A 13214-nucleotide genomic window follows, 5' to 3' on the forward strand; every position below is an offset into this window, starting at 1 on the left:
CTTTATAGAATGATTCCTATCTTATTTGCCAGACTTATTTCATATTTCTCCTGCTAATGGACTTTATGTTTAGCCAATTGACTTAATTTCTGTACTCTAACTTCATTTCATCTACTACTTTTGTACCTTTTTACAGACTGCCCCATATATCTGGGATATAATCTTTTATCACTTTGTCTCTTGTAATCCTCAGCTTCTTTCAAGACTTACCTCATGTGCTTCATTCAATAGAATACCTTCTTTAGTGTTCCCAATAATTAGTCCTCTCTTCCTTTACAAATGCCTTTATATTTGCTTTATCTATGTCCCCATTGTTTCTTTCTACCCTAGTAGAATATAAGCTTGTTGGGGACAGGGACTTTTGATTTTTTTCTTAGTAGCTCCTGTACCTAACATGAGGCTTACTCACTTTTCTTTATCAACTGAGGCAGTTAGTTGACATGGTCAGTAGAGTTCCTGGACCAGAATCAGAAAAACCTGAAATAAAAGTTGGCCTGAGACTTAGTAGCCGCACAATCCTAGGTAAATCACCTAGCCATTATCTATCTGCCTTAGTTTCCTCAGTTGTTCCACTGCTTATCATAGTGCCTGGAACATGAATACATGTCTAATAATATTTTCATTCTCCCTTAAATTGGACCCATAATTTTATTGATAATAAGGATTTCTCAGCTAATCTGCACCTTTTAGTCTTCAAGAGTTATCTTCAAGCACAAAAAGATTATTATTTCATATGCAGAATATATTTGAATCCAGGTCTTCCTTTTTGAAAGGGGGTCTCTTTTTCTAGTTGTTATCCATAGTAGATACATATTGGTTAAATTTATTTGGAAGGTTTTGAATGTCAAGGTAAAATAATTAGGCTTCTAAAGCAGGCAATAAGAAACTACTAGGGATTCTTTGAGCAGATGGATGGAATGTTCATATCTGTGTGTAATGAAGATTGATTGGGCAGTACCAGTAAGGATAGATTGATATGGAGATAGATTGGGGATGGAGATGCCAATTAAGAGGTTTTGACAGTAGTCCTGGCAGGCAGTTATAAGATGTAGGCAATAATAACAGAAAGGATGAAATATATGTAAGAGAAGTTACAGAGATAAAATTGAGCAGATCTTGATAATTCATTAGAAGAATCATTTCCCCTTTTCTCTGAATGATAGCAAATATCTCCATCATATATAAATTGAAATGACTGAAGTAGGTATAAAGGGTCAATTGCCCCCTTTTTTCTGGGGTTATTTTATTCTTTCCTAAGCACATATTTCTATTCCAATAGGAAGTCACTGCAACAGCAGCTCCTTAAATCTAGAATGTGAAAGTCCCCTAGAGTAGAAGTGTTTGGTGTGAGTTAGAATAGTCTGAGGTCCTTTCAACTCTTGACTGATAGTCAACACTGTAATTACCTCTTACTGTTTTCCTGCTAGACTCTTAGCTTCAAGGCTGTCACTGTTTTAGTTTTCCTTCTATATTATAGTCTATGTTAAGGATCCATGCCTTAATCTCCTTAAGACAAAATCATTTAATACCCCACCTCAATAATTATGATATCTTAATAAACAGAACAAAAAAGTAGAGGCAGGATTTAAGTTCTTTCCTTTTTAGAATTATTCAGCATTTGAATAAAGTGATTTATTTTTATATATCTTTATATCTTTATTTTTTAGACTGGACAGGATTTGTGTGTGTGTGTGTGTGTGTGTGTGTGGTGATCTTTTTCTTCTTTTAAAATAATATAAGATGAATGGTTCTCTCTGGGGGAGAGGTTCAGGTTTCTCAGGGAAGGTTTTCTGGAGGCAGCCTTAGTATCTGTTCAGAGCAATAATTATCCCAAATGCAGCCCGCTGGTAAAAATACAAACGTTTATTTATCCTTCCAAAGTAGCCTGGTTAGTTGAGGCCTCTCTCTCTGCTTGGTTCCAAGACTCCCTCCGAATGTCTCCAAATCCAAAGGTTTTGTCCTTCAGCCTCTGCCTCTGCTTTCTTCAGCCTCCAGCCAGCACAAAGATGGAATGAATGTCGTGTCTCCTTCACTTGGGGCTCGGCTATCTTTCTGGCGAGCCTTTCAGACCAGCTTGGTCTCAGTGAGGGAAGTGCAGGAGCCCAGCCACCACAGAGAGCCTTCTCAATCTCCCGCTCAACTCTCAACTGGTAGCTTCTTCCTCCCAAAACTCTCCTTCTGCAACCAGCTAAGTGGAAAATATTCTAATGAATCACTCTTCACTGGCTTATATATATGACTCTTCTGAGAGAATGGGATTATGGGTTTTCTCCCATAGTGCTCTCTGGCCCTAAGAGCTTCAAGGGAGTTGTGAATTCAGATATCTCATACTAAACCCTGAAATTTCCCAAACATGTGAACTCCAATGAGTAAAGGTGTGAACACAAGCATTGTATCAATTAGTTCTACTTAGTACCTTGTTTCAGTTTCTGGCCCCAAACATCTTGTAAGATCAGATCAATAATCTATCAACTCTAATGAGTTAGCAGTTTGTAAAGATTCCAACATGTGTGTGTGTGTTTGTGTGTAAATATGTGTCTTTGTATTAATTTAAGGATACTAAAGTATTATTTTTCAATCTGATGATTCCCACTGACCATTCTCTACTTAAAAATGACATTTCTAATCTTTATTATCATTCTATTTGACCATTAATTTTCAATGTAAACTCTTTGTGACTTCATTTTTGGTTTTCTTGGCAAAAATACTGGAATAGTTTCCCATTTCCTTCTCCAACTCATTTTTAAAATTGAGAAAACTGAGGTAAACTAAGTTAGGTGACTTACCCAGGACCATACAACTAATATGTATCTGAGGTCAGATTTAAATTCTAGGAAAATGAGTCTTCCTGACTTCAGACTCACCACTCTCTCCACTGTACCACTTAGCTGTCCCTGTTCTTGAGCTAGGGATGTCTAAATACTATGTGGCCTTTTGAGAGATTTATGTCATTCTTCCACAACACTCCAGATCTTATTTTGGAATTGCCAATGTAAACATTCATTTTTTGATGATCTACATCATTCAAACTTTGTAGAATTCAAGATCCACTATCATTCAATCAGGAAGCTTTTTGTTATATTCAACTTAGTTAAATAAATATTTCAAGATACTAAATTATATGTTGGGGATACAATAGATAGATGTGACAGTCACTCTTTGAAAGGATCTTACTAACACATTGCAGAGGGAAAAGAGAAGAGATTCATATACACAAATCATTTCAAAAAGGCATTGTAGATCAAATGTTGGTTGGATGATAGTAGAATTGGGTTAATTTTATCTAATTAAATATGCATAGACCCAAATGATTAATATACTGACATCCATCTGATTGGAAATTTCTAGTAAAAATGCCATAAAATGCTTATTCTTTTCAATATTCCTTCAGTGACCTAGATGAAGGCCTTGATGAAACATTTAGTAAATTTCCTGTTGACATGAAGCTGAAAAAATAGTTAATATATTTTATGATAGAATCTTAATCAAAAAATAAAATCTAAATAAATGAATTTTATAAAAATAACTAATAGACTTCTTTTTTTACAAACACAAATATAGAAGTTGGAGAGACAGCCAACTCTATTTGTAATAATAGTTTGTGAGCTTTAATGAACTGAAAGTTCAATATGATTCAACATTGTGATAAAGAAGCAAATGTTAATTTCATCTTAGAGAGGCATAAGGTTCAGAATGAGAAAGGTGATTAATTTGATGAAATTAACCCTAGTTCAGATAATATCTGAAGAATTGACTCCTGCTCATTTATGTAAAAATTTATTAAGAATTAGAGATATTAAAAACACCCAAAATTGAAGGCTGAGTACTGGTAATAACAAAGATGAATTATAATGACCCAAATAGGAGCTATGAAAATGTAGCTGCTTTTCCTCTTTTTAGAAGTGGATGATTTAAAAAAAAAAAAGTGGATGATTACTGATGTGGTATATTATCATATTGGCAATATGAGCTGATGGGTTCTTTAGTTTTGTTAAATTATCTCTTTTATTTCTTTCTAAAATAAAGTCACACAGGTAATATATATTTCACTTTTTTGAGAAATTTTAAAAAATCAATAAAATAAAAAAATCTATCAATAAATAATAATAATAACAATAACAATAATTAGACCTGTTCAAAAGTAGAATGGTCTGTCTCAGGAGGTAATGAGTTCACCATTTAACTGGGGATTTATATTCAAGTCGGAGTAGCCAATTTGAATGGAAGGGATATTTCATATCAGATTCTTCTCAGACCTAAGTGGTACTAAATGATTTATAAGGTCTCTTATATTATGATATATTATGATCTATGACCCATGAAAAATAGAGAGGTAATAGGTTTAAAAAATTAGGTTCAGAGTTCTCTGAGTAATATGCAGGGAAAAAAATGACTTTTGAATCACCACCCTACCTAATTATTACCTTATCTGACTACTTTCTCTCTGTGTCTCTGTCTCTGTCTTTCTGTCTCTGCCTCTATGTGTGTGTGTCTCCTTTCTAAGGAGAAATAGAATATATGTATGAACATATATACATGTATACACATATAACTAACTATCTACCTGCATAAATCATTTTATCCCTTCATAAAGAAAATTCAATTCTACTTTTTTAATTTTAATTTTTTATTAAATTAAATATTTTATTTTTAGTTGTATATTTTTCCAAATACATGCAAAAATAGTTTTCAATATTTTTATAAGGCTTTGTGTTTCAAATTTTTCTTTCTCTCTTCATTATCTTACGCCTCCCCAACACAGCAAGCAATCTTTTAAAGGTTAAACATGTGCCAATTCTACTTCTTAAGTACACAAAGACAAGTCTATATATGTCACAGAGGTAGAAGGTAGGAAAGGTCATTAATAACTTCAAGGTCAGAGAGGACTTGATGAAGGAGGCTCCATTTGAAATAATTTTTAAAGACAAATTAAGAATTCTACAAAAATGTATCGGAGAAGAGTCAGTGCAGGGAGGAACATGTGGTGAAAAAGGATGATTAAAGGGGCAGAAGTAGAAAAAAGCTGGTCAAGTAGAGAGCATATGGTATATACCCATATAGTTTAGATTGAATATAATAATGAATAGACAGAAGAGAATAGGAAAAAGTGATATTGGAAACGAAGGAAGGGCACAGATTGTGGATTCATTTGAATGACATCATAAGAAGTCTCCATTTTGGGGAGAATCAAATAGGAAAACAATGATTTATAGTAGAACACAGTGGAAAGTATATTGAGGATCTTCCCCTCTACCCCATATATCAGTTCCACCTCCTTTAAGGTTACCTTCCATGTACTCTAAGTTTAACCTATATTTCTTGGCTTATATATTCAATTTCATCCCTATACAGATAAGTTTCTTAGGGTAGGGTTTGTTTGTTTTTTCTATGAATATGCAGTGCTTAACACAATGTCTAGCACATGATAATAAATGTTTGATCTTCTTTTTACCATTATCTGTGTGACTTTAGAAAAGTCAATCATCTCTGAAGGTCTCTTCTAGATCTAAATCTATGATTCTATGTTCCTAAATATTTGGTGCAAAGATTGATATGACAACATTTATGCAAAGGCAGGTTGTTCTGACAGTGAGATGAAAAATGTTTTGGAGAAGTTTAAGGATGAAAATGATATGCTGAAAATAGTATATTGGTGACCTGAAACATGAGGGTGGCAGTAAGAATAATCAGCAGAAGCTTTAATAAAAATAAAAACTATACTTTTTAAAAAAGAAATGAAAAAGTTATCAAAACATTAAAACTTTTATTGATATTCTGAAAAAAAAACAAAAAGAAAACAAAAAGAAAAAAGAAAAAAGAAAGAAAGAACAGGAGGCAAATGAAGGAAATGTGGGAAAGGAAGAAATTATAGGACCTAGTATTTAACTGGTTCCTTGAAGTGAGCAAGAAGGAAGAGTCACATTTTCAAAAGACTAGGTAAGTGATGGTGCCATTGACAGAAACAGTGACATCATGAAAAAGAATAGCCTCACGTGTGTGCATTAGAGGGGGTGGTGAATAAAAATCTTGATTTTTATCTATTAACTGTGTGGTGTTGGCAGCAGTTTCAAGTGGACATGTTCTATTGGTGGTTAGAATTGTGGATATGGTGCTTAGGAGAAAAATCAACTCTAAAGGCATAGATTTGGGATATAGCCATGCAAATGGTTAAGCTGAAGCCTTAAGAGCAAGACTTAAGAAACCCAAGTACAAAATCTTGAGATATATCTAACTTCAGAAAGAGAATAAAGATACAGAGAAGGGATAGATAGAGGAATGGGAATATGGTACCTTGGAAGACAAGAAAATTCAGAATATTAAGGAGGCAAGAGTAGGTAACAGTTCAAAAGATCAAGCAGAAAAAAAAATGAAAAAAACTATATTTGATTCCAAGGAATTCCATAGTGACTTATGGGGGGAAAATGGTTTCCATAGAATTTTGTGGAATGGAAGCTATTTTACTAAAGGGATTAATTAGCTGGCAGATATTTTTAAAATGTGACTGTGAAGGAAGAGAATGATTGTTGGATTAGTTTGGGACAAGGTTCATAGAATGAGAATGTATTATATATATATGATAAGAGGAAGAGAAAAGAAGTAAAGAAGAGAAGGAAAGGGAATGAAGAAAAACAGTAGAAAACAGAATAAGGAAGATTAAAAGAGAAGCAGAGACACAAAGAGAGAAATTGAGATTTTTTTAAAAATAAAGTTCTAAATACTTTCCCTTCCTTCTTCTACTCTTCTCCTTTTAGAGAATGCAAGAAATGTGATATAGGTCATGTGTACTTAGTCATGGAAATATATTTTCACATTTTTATATTATGAAAGAAAAGAGACTCCCTTTCCCCCCAAAAAAAGAATCAAGACAAATAAAGCAAGTAAAAGAAAGTATGCTCTGATATGCATTCAGACTTCTCAATTTCTTCTCTGGAAATGGACAGTGTTTTCCATTATGTCTTTTAGAAATGTCTTGAATCATTGGATCAATTCCTAAGAATTGGTAAATTATTTACAGTTGATCATTGTACAATACTTTTATTATATCCACTGTTTCTTCTGATCTGCTTATTCCTTTTGCATTCAGTTCATGTAAATCTTTCCAGGTTTTCCTAAAAGCATCTTGCTCAATTGGCTAAGATGAAGGAAAAGATAATGATGAATGTTGGAGTACATGTAGAAAAATTGGGACACTAATGCATTGCTGGAAGAGTTGTGAAAAGATCCCACTCTTCTTGAGAGCAATTTGGAACTATACTCAAAGAGCTATAAAACTCTGCAGAACCTTTGATTCAGCAGTGTCTCCCCTGGGTCCCTATGACAAATAGATTATAAAATATTATATAAATTAAAAAACTTTAATCTTTCAAAAACATTAAAAAAGAGATAAGGACTCACATGTGCAATTTTTTTTTTTGGTAGCAGCCCTTTTTGTAGTGGCAAGGAACTGGAAACTGAAAAGATAGATGCCCATCACTTGGGGAATGGATGACTAAATTATGGTACATGAATGTAATGGAATATTATTCCATAAGAAATAATCAGCAGCCTGATTTTGGAAAGGCCTGGAAAGACTTTTGTGAACTGATGTGAAGTCAGTAGAACCAAGAGAACACTGTACACAGCAACAGTAAGATTAAGTGCTGCTCAGTTGTAATGAACTTGATTCTTTTCAACAATGAGGTGATTCAAGGCACTTCCAATAGAATTGTGAGAGAAAGTGCCAGTCACATCAAGCAAGAGAATTATGGAGACTGAATGAGGATTAATTAATAGTGAGTCAGAGCTTTTTTTTTTTTTTTTCATATGACTACAGATAGCTTTGATTTCTTCTTCTGAAAACTGCCTTTTAACTTTATCAGGGAAGATTGAACTGTATTCATATAAATGTTACTGTTATCTATGTATATGAAAAACAAGACTTTTATCAGAGAAACCATAAATTTTTCCTTCCTAGTTTTCAACTTTTTTTCATAATCTTGGCTTCATTTTCTTTGTTTATACAAAATCCTTTTCATTTAATGGAATCAAAATTATACACTTGACATTATAGAATGTTACCTATAATGCTATCTCTTGTTGGTTTGTAAATTCTTCTTTTATCCAAATATCTGACAGATAAACTATTATATGTTCTATTAAAATGCTTATGGTATCACACTATATGTTTAAATTATGTGCCAATTTTGACTTTATGTTGGACTCATTCTTCTTTCTCATTGTGCCTTCCAAAAAGTTTTTTTTTTTGCTTCTAAGCACAACCTGCCCCAATCTGCTCTCCCTTTGATCACCTCCCCTTCTGTTGCCATCTGTCCATTCCATTTCCCTGTAGGATAAACTAGATATTTATACCTGAGTGTATATTGTATTCCTTCTTTGAGCCAATTCTAATAAAATGTTCAAGTATTGCCTATCACTACCATTCCATTTTCCTTTCATTGTTAAAACTTCTTAAGCCCCCTTTGTGAGCAAGTTTACCAAATTTTACACGTCCTTTCCTTTTTGTTCCCAGGTATCCTTCTTTCTCACCCTTTTATTTACTTGTTGATATCATCCTATTGTTGCCAGTTCACATAAATGCTTTCTGTTAATGTATGCTTCTAATTGCCCTAATAACAAGAGAGGTCTTAAGAGTTACGAATATCATCTTCCCATTTAGGAATGTAAGCAATTTAATCTTATTGAATCCCTTATGATTTTTTTTTTCTGCTTGCCTTTTTTATGCTTCTTATAAGTCTTTTGAAAGTCAAATTTTCTAATCACCTCTGGTCCTCTAATCAAGAATGATTTAAAATCTTCTATGTCATTAAATGTCTATTTTTTTCCCTGAATGCTTATACTTAGTTTTGCTGAGTAGGTGATTCTTGATTGTAATCCTAGTTCCTTTGCCCATTGGAATATCATATTGTAACCCTTCTTTTCCTTTAAATGTTGAGTTACCTGACTGTGGCTCCATGACATGTGAATTGTTTGCTTTTGACTATTTGAAATATTTTCTTCTTGACCTGAGACCTCTGGAATTGGTAATATTCCTGAGAGTTTTCATTTTAGAATCTCTTCCAGATTAGTGGATTCTTTTAATTTCTATTTTATTTTTTGATTCTAAGATAATAGGGCAGGATTTTTTTTTGATAATTTTTTGAAATATGATTTCTAGACTTTTCATTTATTATGGCTTGTAGGTAGGCTAATATTTTAATGAAATACTTTAATTTTTAAAATATATATACATATTTATCATTTTTACCAATTACACATAAAATAATTGTTAATGTTTATATTTAAAAATTTTGATTTTCAAATTCTTATTCCCTATCATCTACCCTTCTAAGAAAGTAAGCAATTTGATGTAGGTTATGCATATGTAATCATGCAAGACATTTTCATATTAGTCATGTGAAAGGAAATAGACAAAATAAATCCATAAAAAATAAATAAATGAAAAAATGCTATGATTCTATCTGCATTCAGATACCATCAGTACTTTCTCTGAATGTGAATGATATTTTTCATCAGTCTTGTAGAATTGTCTATGATCATTGTATTGATGATTCAGAGCTAAGATAGTGGAGTAAAAACAGGAGCTCACTCAACCTTTCCCCCAAATTGCTACAGATTTCTTAAACAATGACTCTAAAGAAAATTAAGAACATCCAAAAAGATGGAGTAGGACATTTTCCAGTTGAAAGTAACTTATAAGGTCAGCAGAAAAGGTCTGTAACATCAGGGTTGGATCAATCCAGATGCAGTTCTAGCTTAGGCTATACCAGAGCAGCCCTCACTCCAGCCCCGTCCCTAGTCCAGCCTCAGCAAGATGGGATCTCAGAATCAGCATCAATGTTGGAAACACCAGGGAGGACTGAAAGGTCAGCAGAGAGAGTCTATGGCAAGAGAGTAGAGTCTGGCATGTAGTCTCAGTGCAGGCCATTTCAGCTCAGCCCTTCCCTCACCCCCAGGCAGAGCATCAGCAGAGTAGGACTCTGTTGCTTTAGCGCATTAAATTTTACAGCTACAGTGGGTCAGGGAGAGTATTAACAGTTATAGAATAGAAAAAAGACTTGTGATCAGGTCCCTAGAAGATTCTCTGAAAATAACTGCATAAAATCCCTGAAGCTTGGGACAGTGAACATCCACCAGATTACAGAAAAAGTTTCTGACCATTGAAAGTTATTAAGTGACAAGGAAAATCAAAACACACACTCAGAAGATGATAACAAAATCAAAATTTCTATACCCAAAGCCTCCAAGAAAAATAAGAATTGGGCTCAGCCTAGGGAAGAACTCAAAATGGATTTTGAAAATCAAGTATAAGAGATAGAGAAAAAAATTAGGAAAAGAATTAAGAGTTGTAAAAGAGGAAATACCAAAAGATCATTGTAACACTTAGAATAGCATTCACAGTTGATCATGGTACAATAGTGCTGTTACAGTATACGATATTCTCCTGGTTGTTGTGCTCATTACACTTGGCATCAGTTCATATAAATCTTTCCAGGTTTTCCTTAAATCATTCTTCTTGCCATTTCTTATATCATAGTAGTATTTCATATTATATACCACAATTTGATAAGCCATTCTTCCATTGATGTACATCCTCTTAATTTTTAATTCTTTGCTGCTACAAAATGAACTGCTAGAACTATTTTTTTATAGAAATAGATCCTTTTCCTTTTTAAAAAGCTTTTTGAGATGCAGGCCTAATATTGTTATTGCTGGGTCAAAAACATGATATTTTATAACATTTTGAGCATAGTTCCAAATTGTTCCTCAGAATGATTCTGATTATTTCACAATTCCATCAACAATATATGAGTGTCTCAATTTTCCCACACCCCCTCCAATACTTAGTATTTTCCTTTTCTCTCATATTAGCCAATCTGATAGGTATATAATAGTACCTTATATTTGATATGTTTTTAATGTTTTTTTAATATTTTGTGTGATTCAATAGTGATTTATTTTATGTTTCATGTGTGATTTAATAGCGATTTAGAGCATTTTATATGACTATAGGTAATTTTGATTTCTTTGTCTGAAAACTGTCCATTCACATATTTGGAACATTTAGCAATTGGGCAGAGTCCTATAATTCTTAAATTATTTCTGTTCAATTTATTTTCCAGGTCATTTGTTTTTCAAAAAATATTTTTCACATTTTTTCCTATTTTTTAAATTTTATTTAATGATTTCTTGGTGTCTCACGAAGTCATTACTTTCTACTTTTATGGTTCTAATTTCTTAGGAATTATTTTTTTCATAGAACCTTTTTACTTCCTTTTCCATTCGAGCAGTTCTCCTTTGTAAAGTCATTATTTTCTTCAGTATTTTTGTACCTGTTTTATCAAACTATTGACTTTTTCCCCCTGATTGTTTTGTGTCATTGCCATCCCTTTTCCCCCCTCTACTTTACTTATTTGATTTTCTAAAGTTTTTTTTTTAACTCTTCCATTATCTTTTTTGGGCTTGCAATCATTTTACATTTTTCTTTGAGGGTTTGCATGTATCTGTTTTGACTCCTTCTGAGTTTGTGTTTTGGTCATTCCTGTCCACAGTTACTTTCGTCAGATTATTGTTATTAATTAAATGCGTTTTTTTTCCAGCAGACTTTTTTAAACTTTTAATCTTACATTCCAATTGGGTTTTGCTCCTGGGGTTGTCAGAGCACAGTTCCAAGTTTCAAATATTTTGTTCTGCTATTTTCAGAGCTAGTTTTGTGATTCTGTGCATTTTTAGTTCTTCCAAAGCAATATGATCTAGGGAGAAGTATGATCATTGTTCTACTGACCTGTGCTCTGACTTGTAAGATATTACAAGTATTCTTCTCCACACTGAAACAACAATCATGCCCTCACAATTCTGAAGCTCTGCCTTTACTTTATCATTTTGACTCTGTTACTACATTTTTTTGAAAGGATGATATAACATCTAGCATTTCAATAGCACCTTGTAATCATAAAGGTCTAAGTTCAAATCCTGACTCAAATAATTACTAGCTCTTTGGCTCTGGATAAGTTTTTAGGCAAGTCATTTACCTCTGTTAGTTTCGTTTTCCTCAAATGTGATAATAATATGATACCTAGTCCACTGAGTTATTTTGATAATCAAATGAGATATGTTTTTTAAAAAGTACTTTGCAAAACCAAAACTGTTATATATAACATAAATGTTAGCTATTATGTCATCACATTTAATCACCACAATAGCCCTGTGAAATAAACATTATCAGTATTATTATCATCATCTTGCTTTTATAGGTGAGAAAAATGATGTTAAATTATTTTCACTATCTCACACTGCTAATAGTTTCTCAGTTAGGTCTTTCTGACACAAAGTCAAGCACTATCTACTAGAATACATTAACTATCTCTTAAACTCAGCATTGAGATTATACTTAAGAATAAGAGTTCTTTTCCAAGAACTTTTCTATAGTAATATTTTTATGATGTGATTTTTTATAGAAATTGCTTTAATCTTCTATTTGGAAGCTAAAGAAGCAATAAGGCCTTAAGCAGGCTTTTTCTAATCCATAGCTGACAGATGGATACCTATTCTGGTTTTTAATATAGTGCAAGTTTGTAAATATTTTACCTTTTAAGGGAGGATGTTATCATAAAATGCATAAAACTTGAGATATATTTGGTTTCTGTAGATTTCAGATAATTTCATTCTGAAACATATTTACTCAGCTTTTGAATATGGAAATTTTCAAAATTCTTCAAGGAAATTTCTCTTTCATAAAACTTTCCCACTCTGAGCTGGCCACTTGCATTTAATTATAACTAAACTGATTATCCTCTATAATTAAGTTCAAGCAATTAGGTTGCTCAATTTTATGTCTTTGGGCTTTACAATTCAACAAAGAAGATTTGAGAACAATTTTGGCATTAATTTCAAAAGCAATTACATTCTATATTTCAGATCATCCACCTACTGATTTTGGCTTCATATATCCTCTTTCCTTTTCAAATTTTGAATCATTTCCTTATCAATACTAAGGAAATGTCTTTTAATTTCCATTATTCCTTAAATCACCAATCTTGCTTCACCATCTCTAAAAATCTGAGGGAGTAGTAGCTACTTATTCATTGACCTAAATATATCATATAATGATATAAATCCATGTCGAGTCTGTGACTTCCAGGGGATTTTTCCAAAGCACTTTATCAATTTAACCTATACTATAGGCTAACATTTCCAACTATTATTGTCACCAGCAG

The 13214-nt window shown here is 32.7% G+C and overlaps 1 protein-coding gene across 1 annotated transcript in view; it reads left to right on the forward strand.

The window, feature by feature from the left end:
* The first annotated feature begins 440 nt into the window (after positions 1-440).
* LOC127561465 (orexin receptor type 2-like) overlaps positions 441-13214 on the forward strand; it is a 108902-nt gene continuing 96128 nt past the window's right edge. The window contains exon 1 of the mRNA XM_051996702.1: positions 441-522. Coding sequence (XP_051852662.1) covers positions 441-522 — 82 coding nt within the window. The remainder of the gene's footprint in view (positions 523-13214) is intronic.

This window comes from Antechinus flavipes, chromosome 4 (genome assembly GCF_016432865.1).
Source record: "Antechinus flavipes isolate AdamAnt ecotype Samford, QLD, Australia chromosome 4, AdamAnt_v2, whole genome shotgun sequence".
Taxonomy (NCBI): Eukaryota; Metazoa; Chordata; class Mammalia; order Dasyuromorphia; family Dasyuridae; genus Antechinus; species Antechinus flavipes.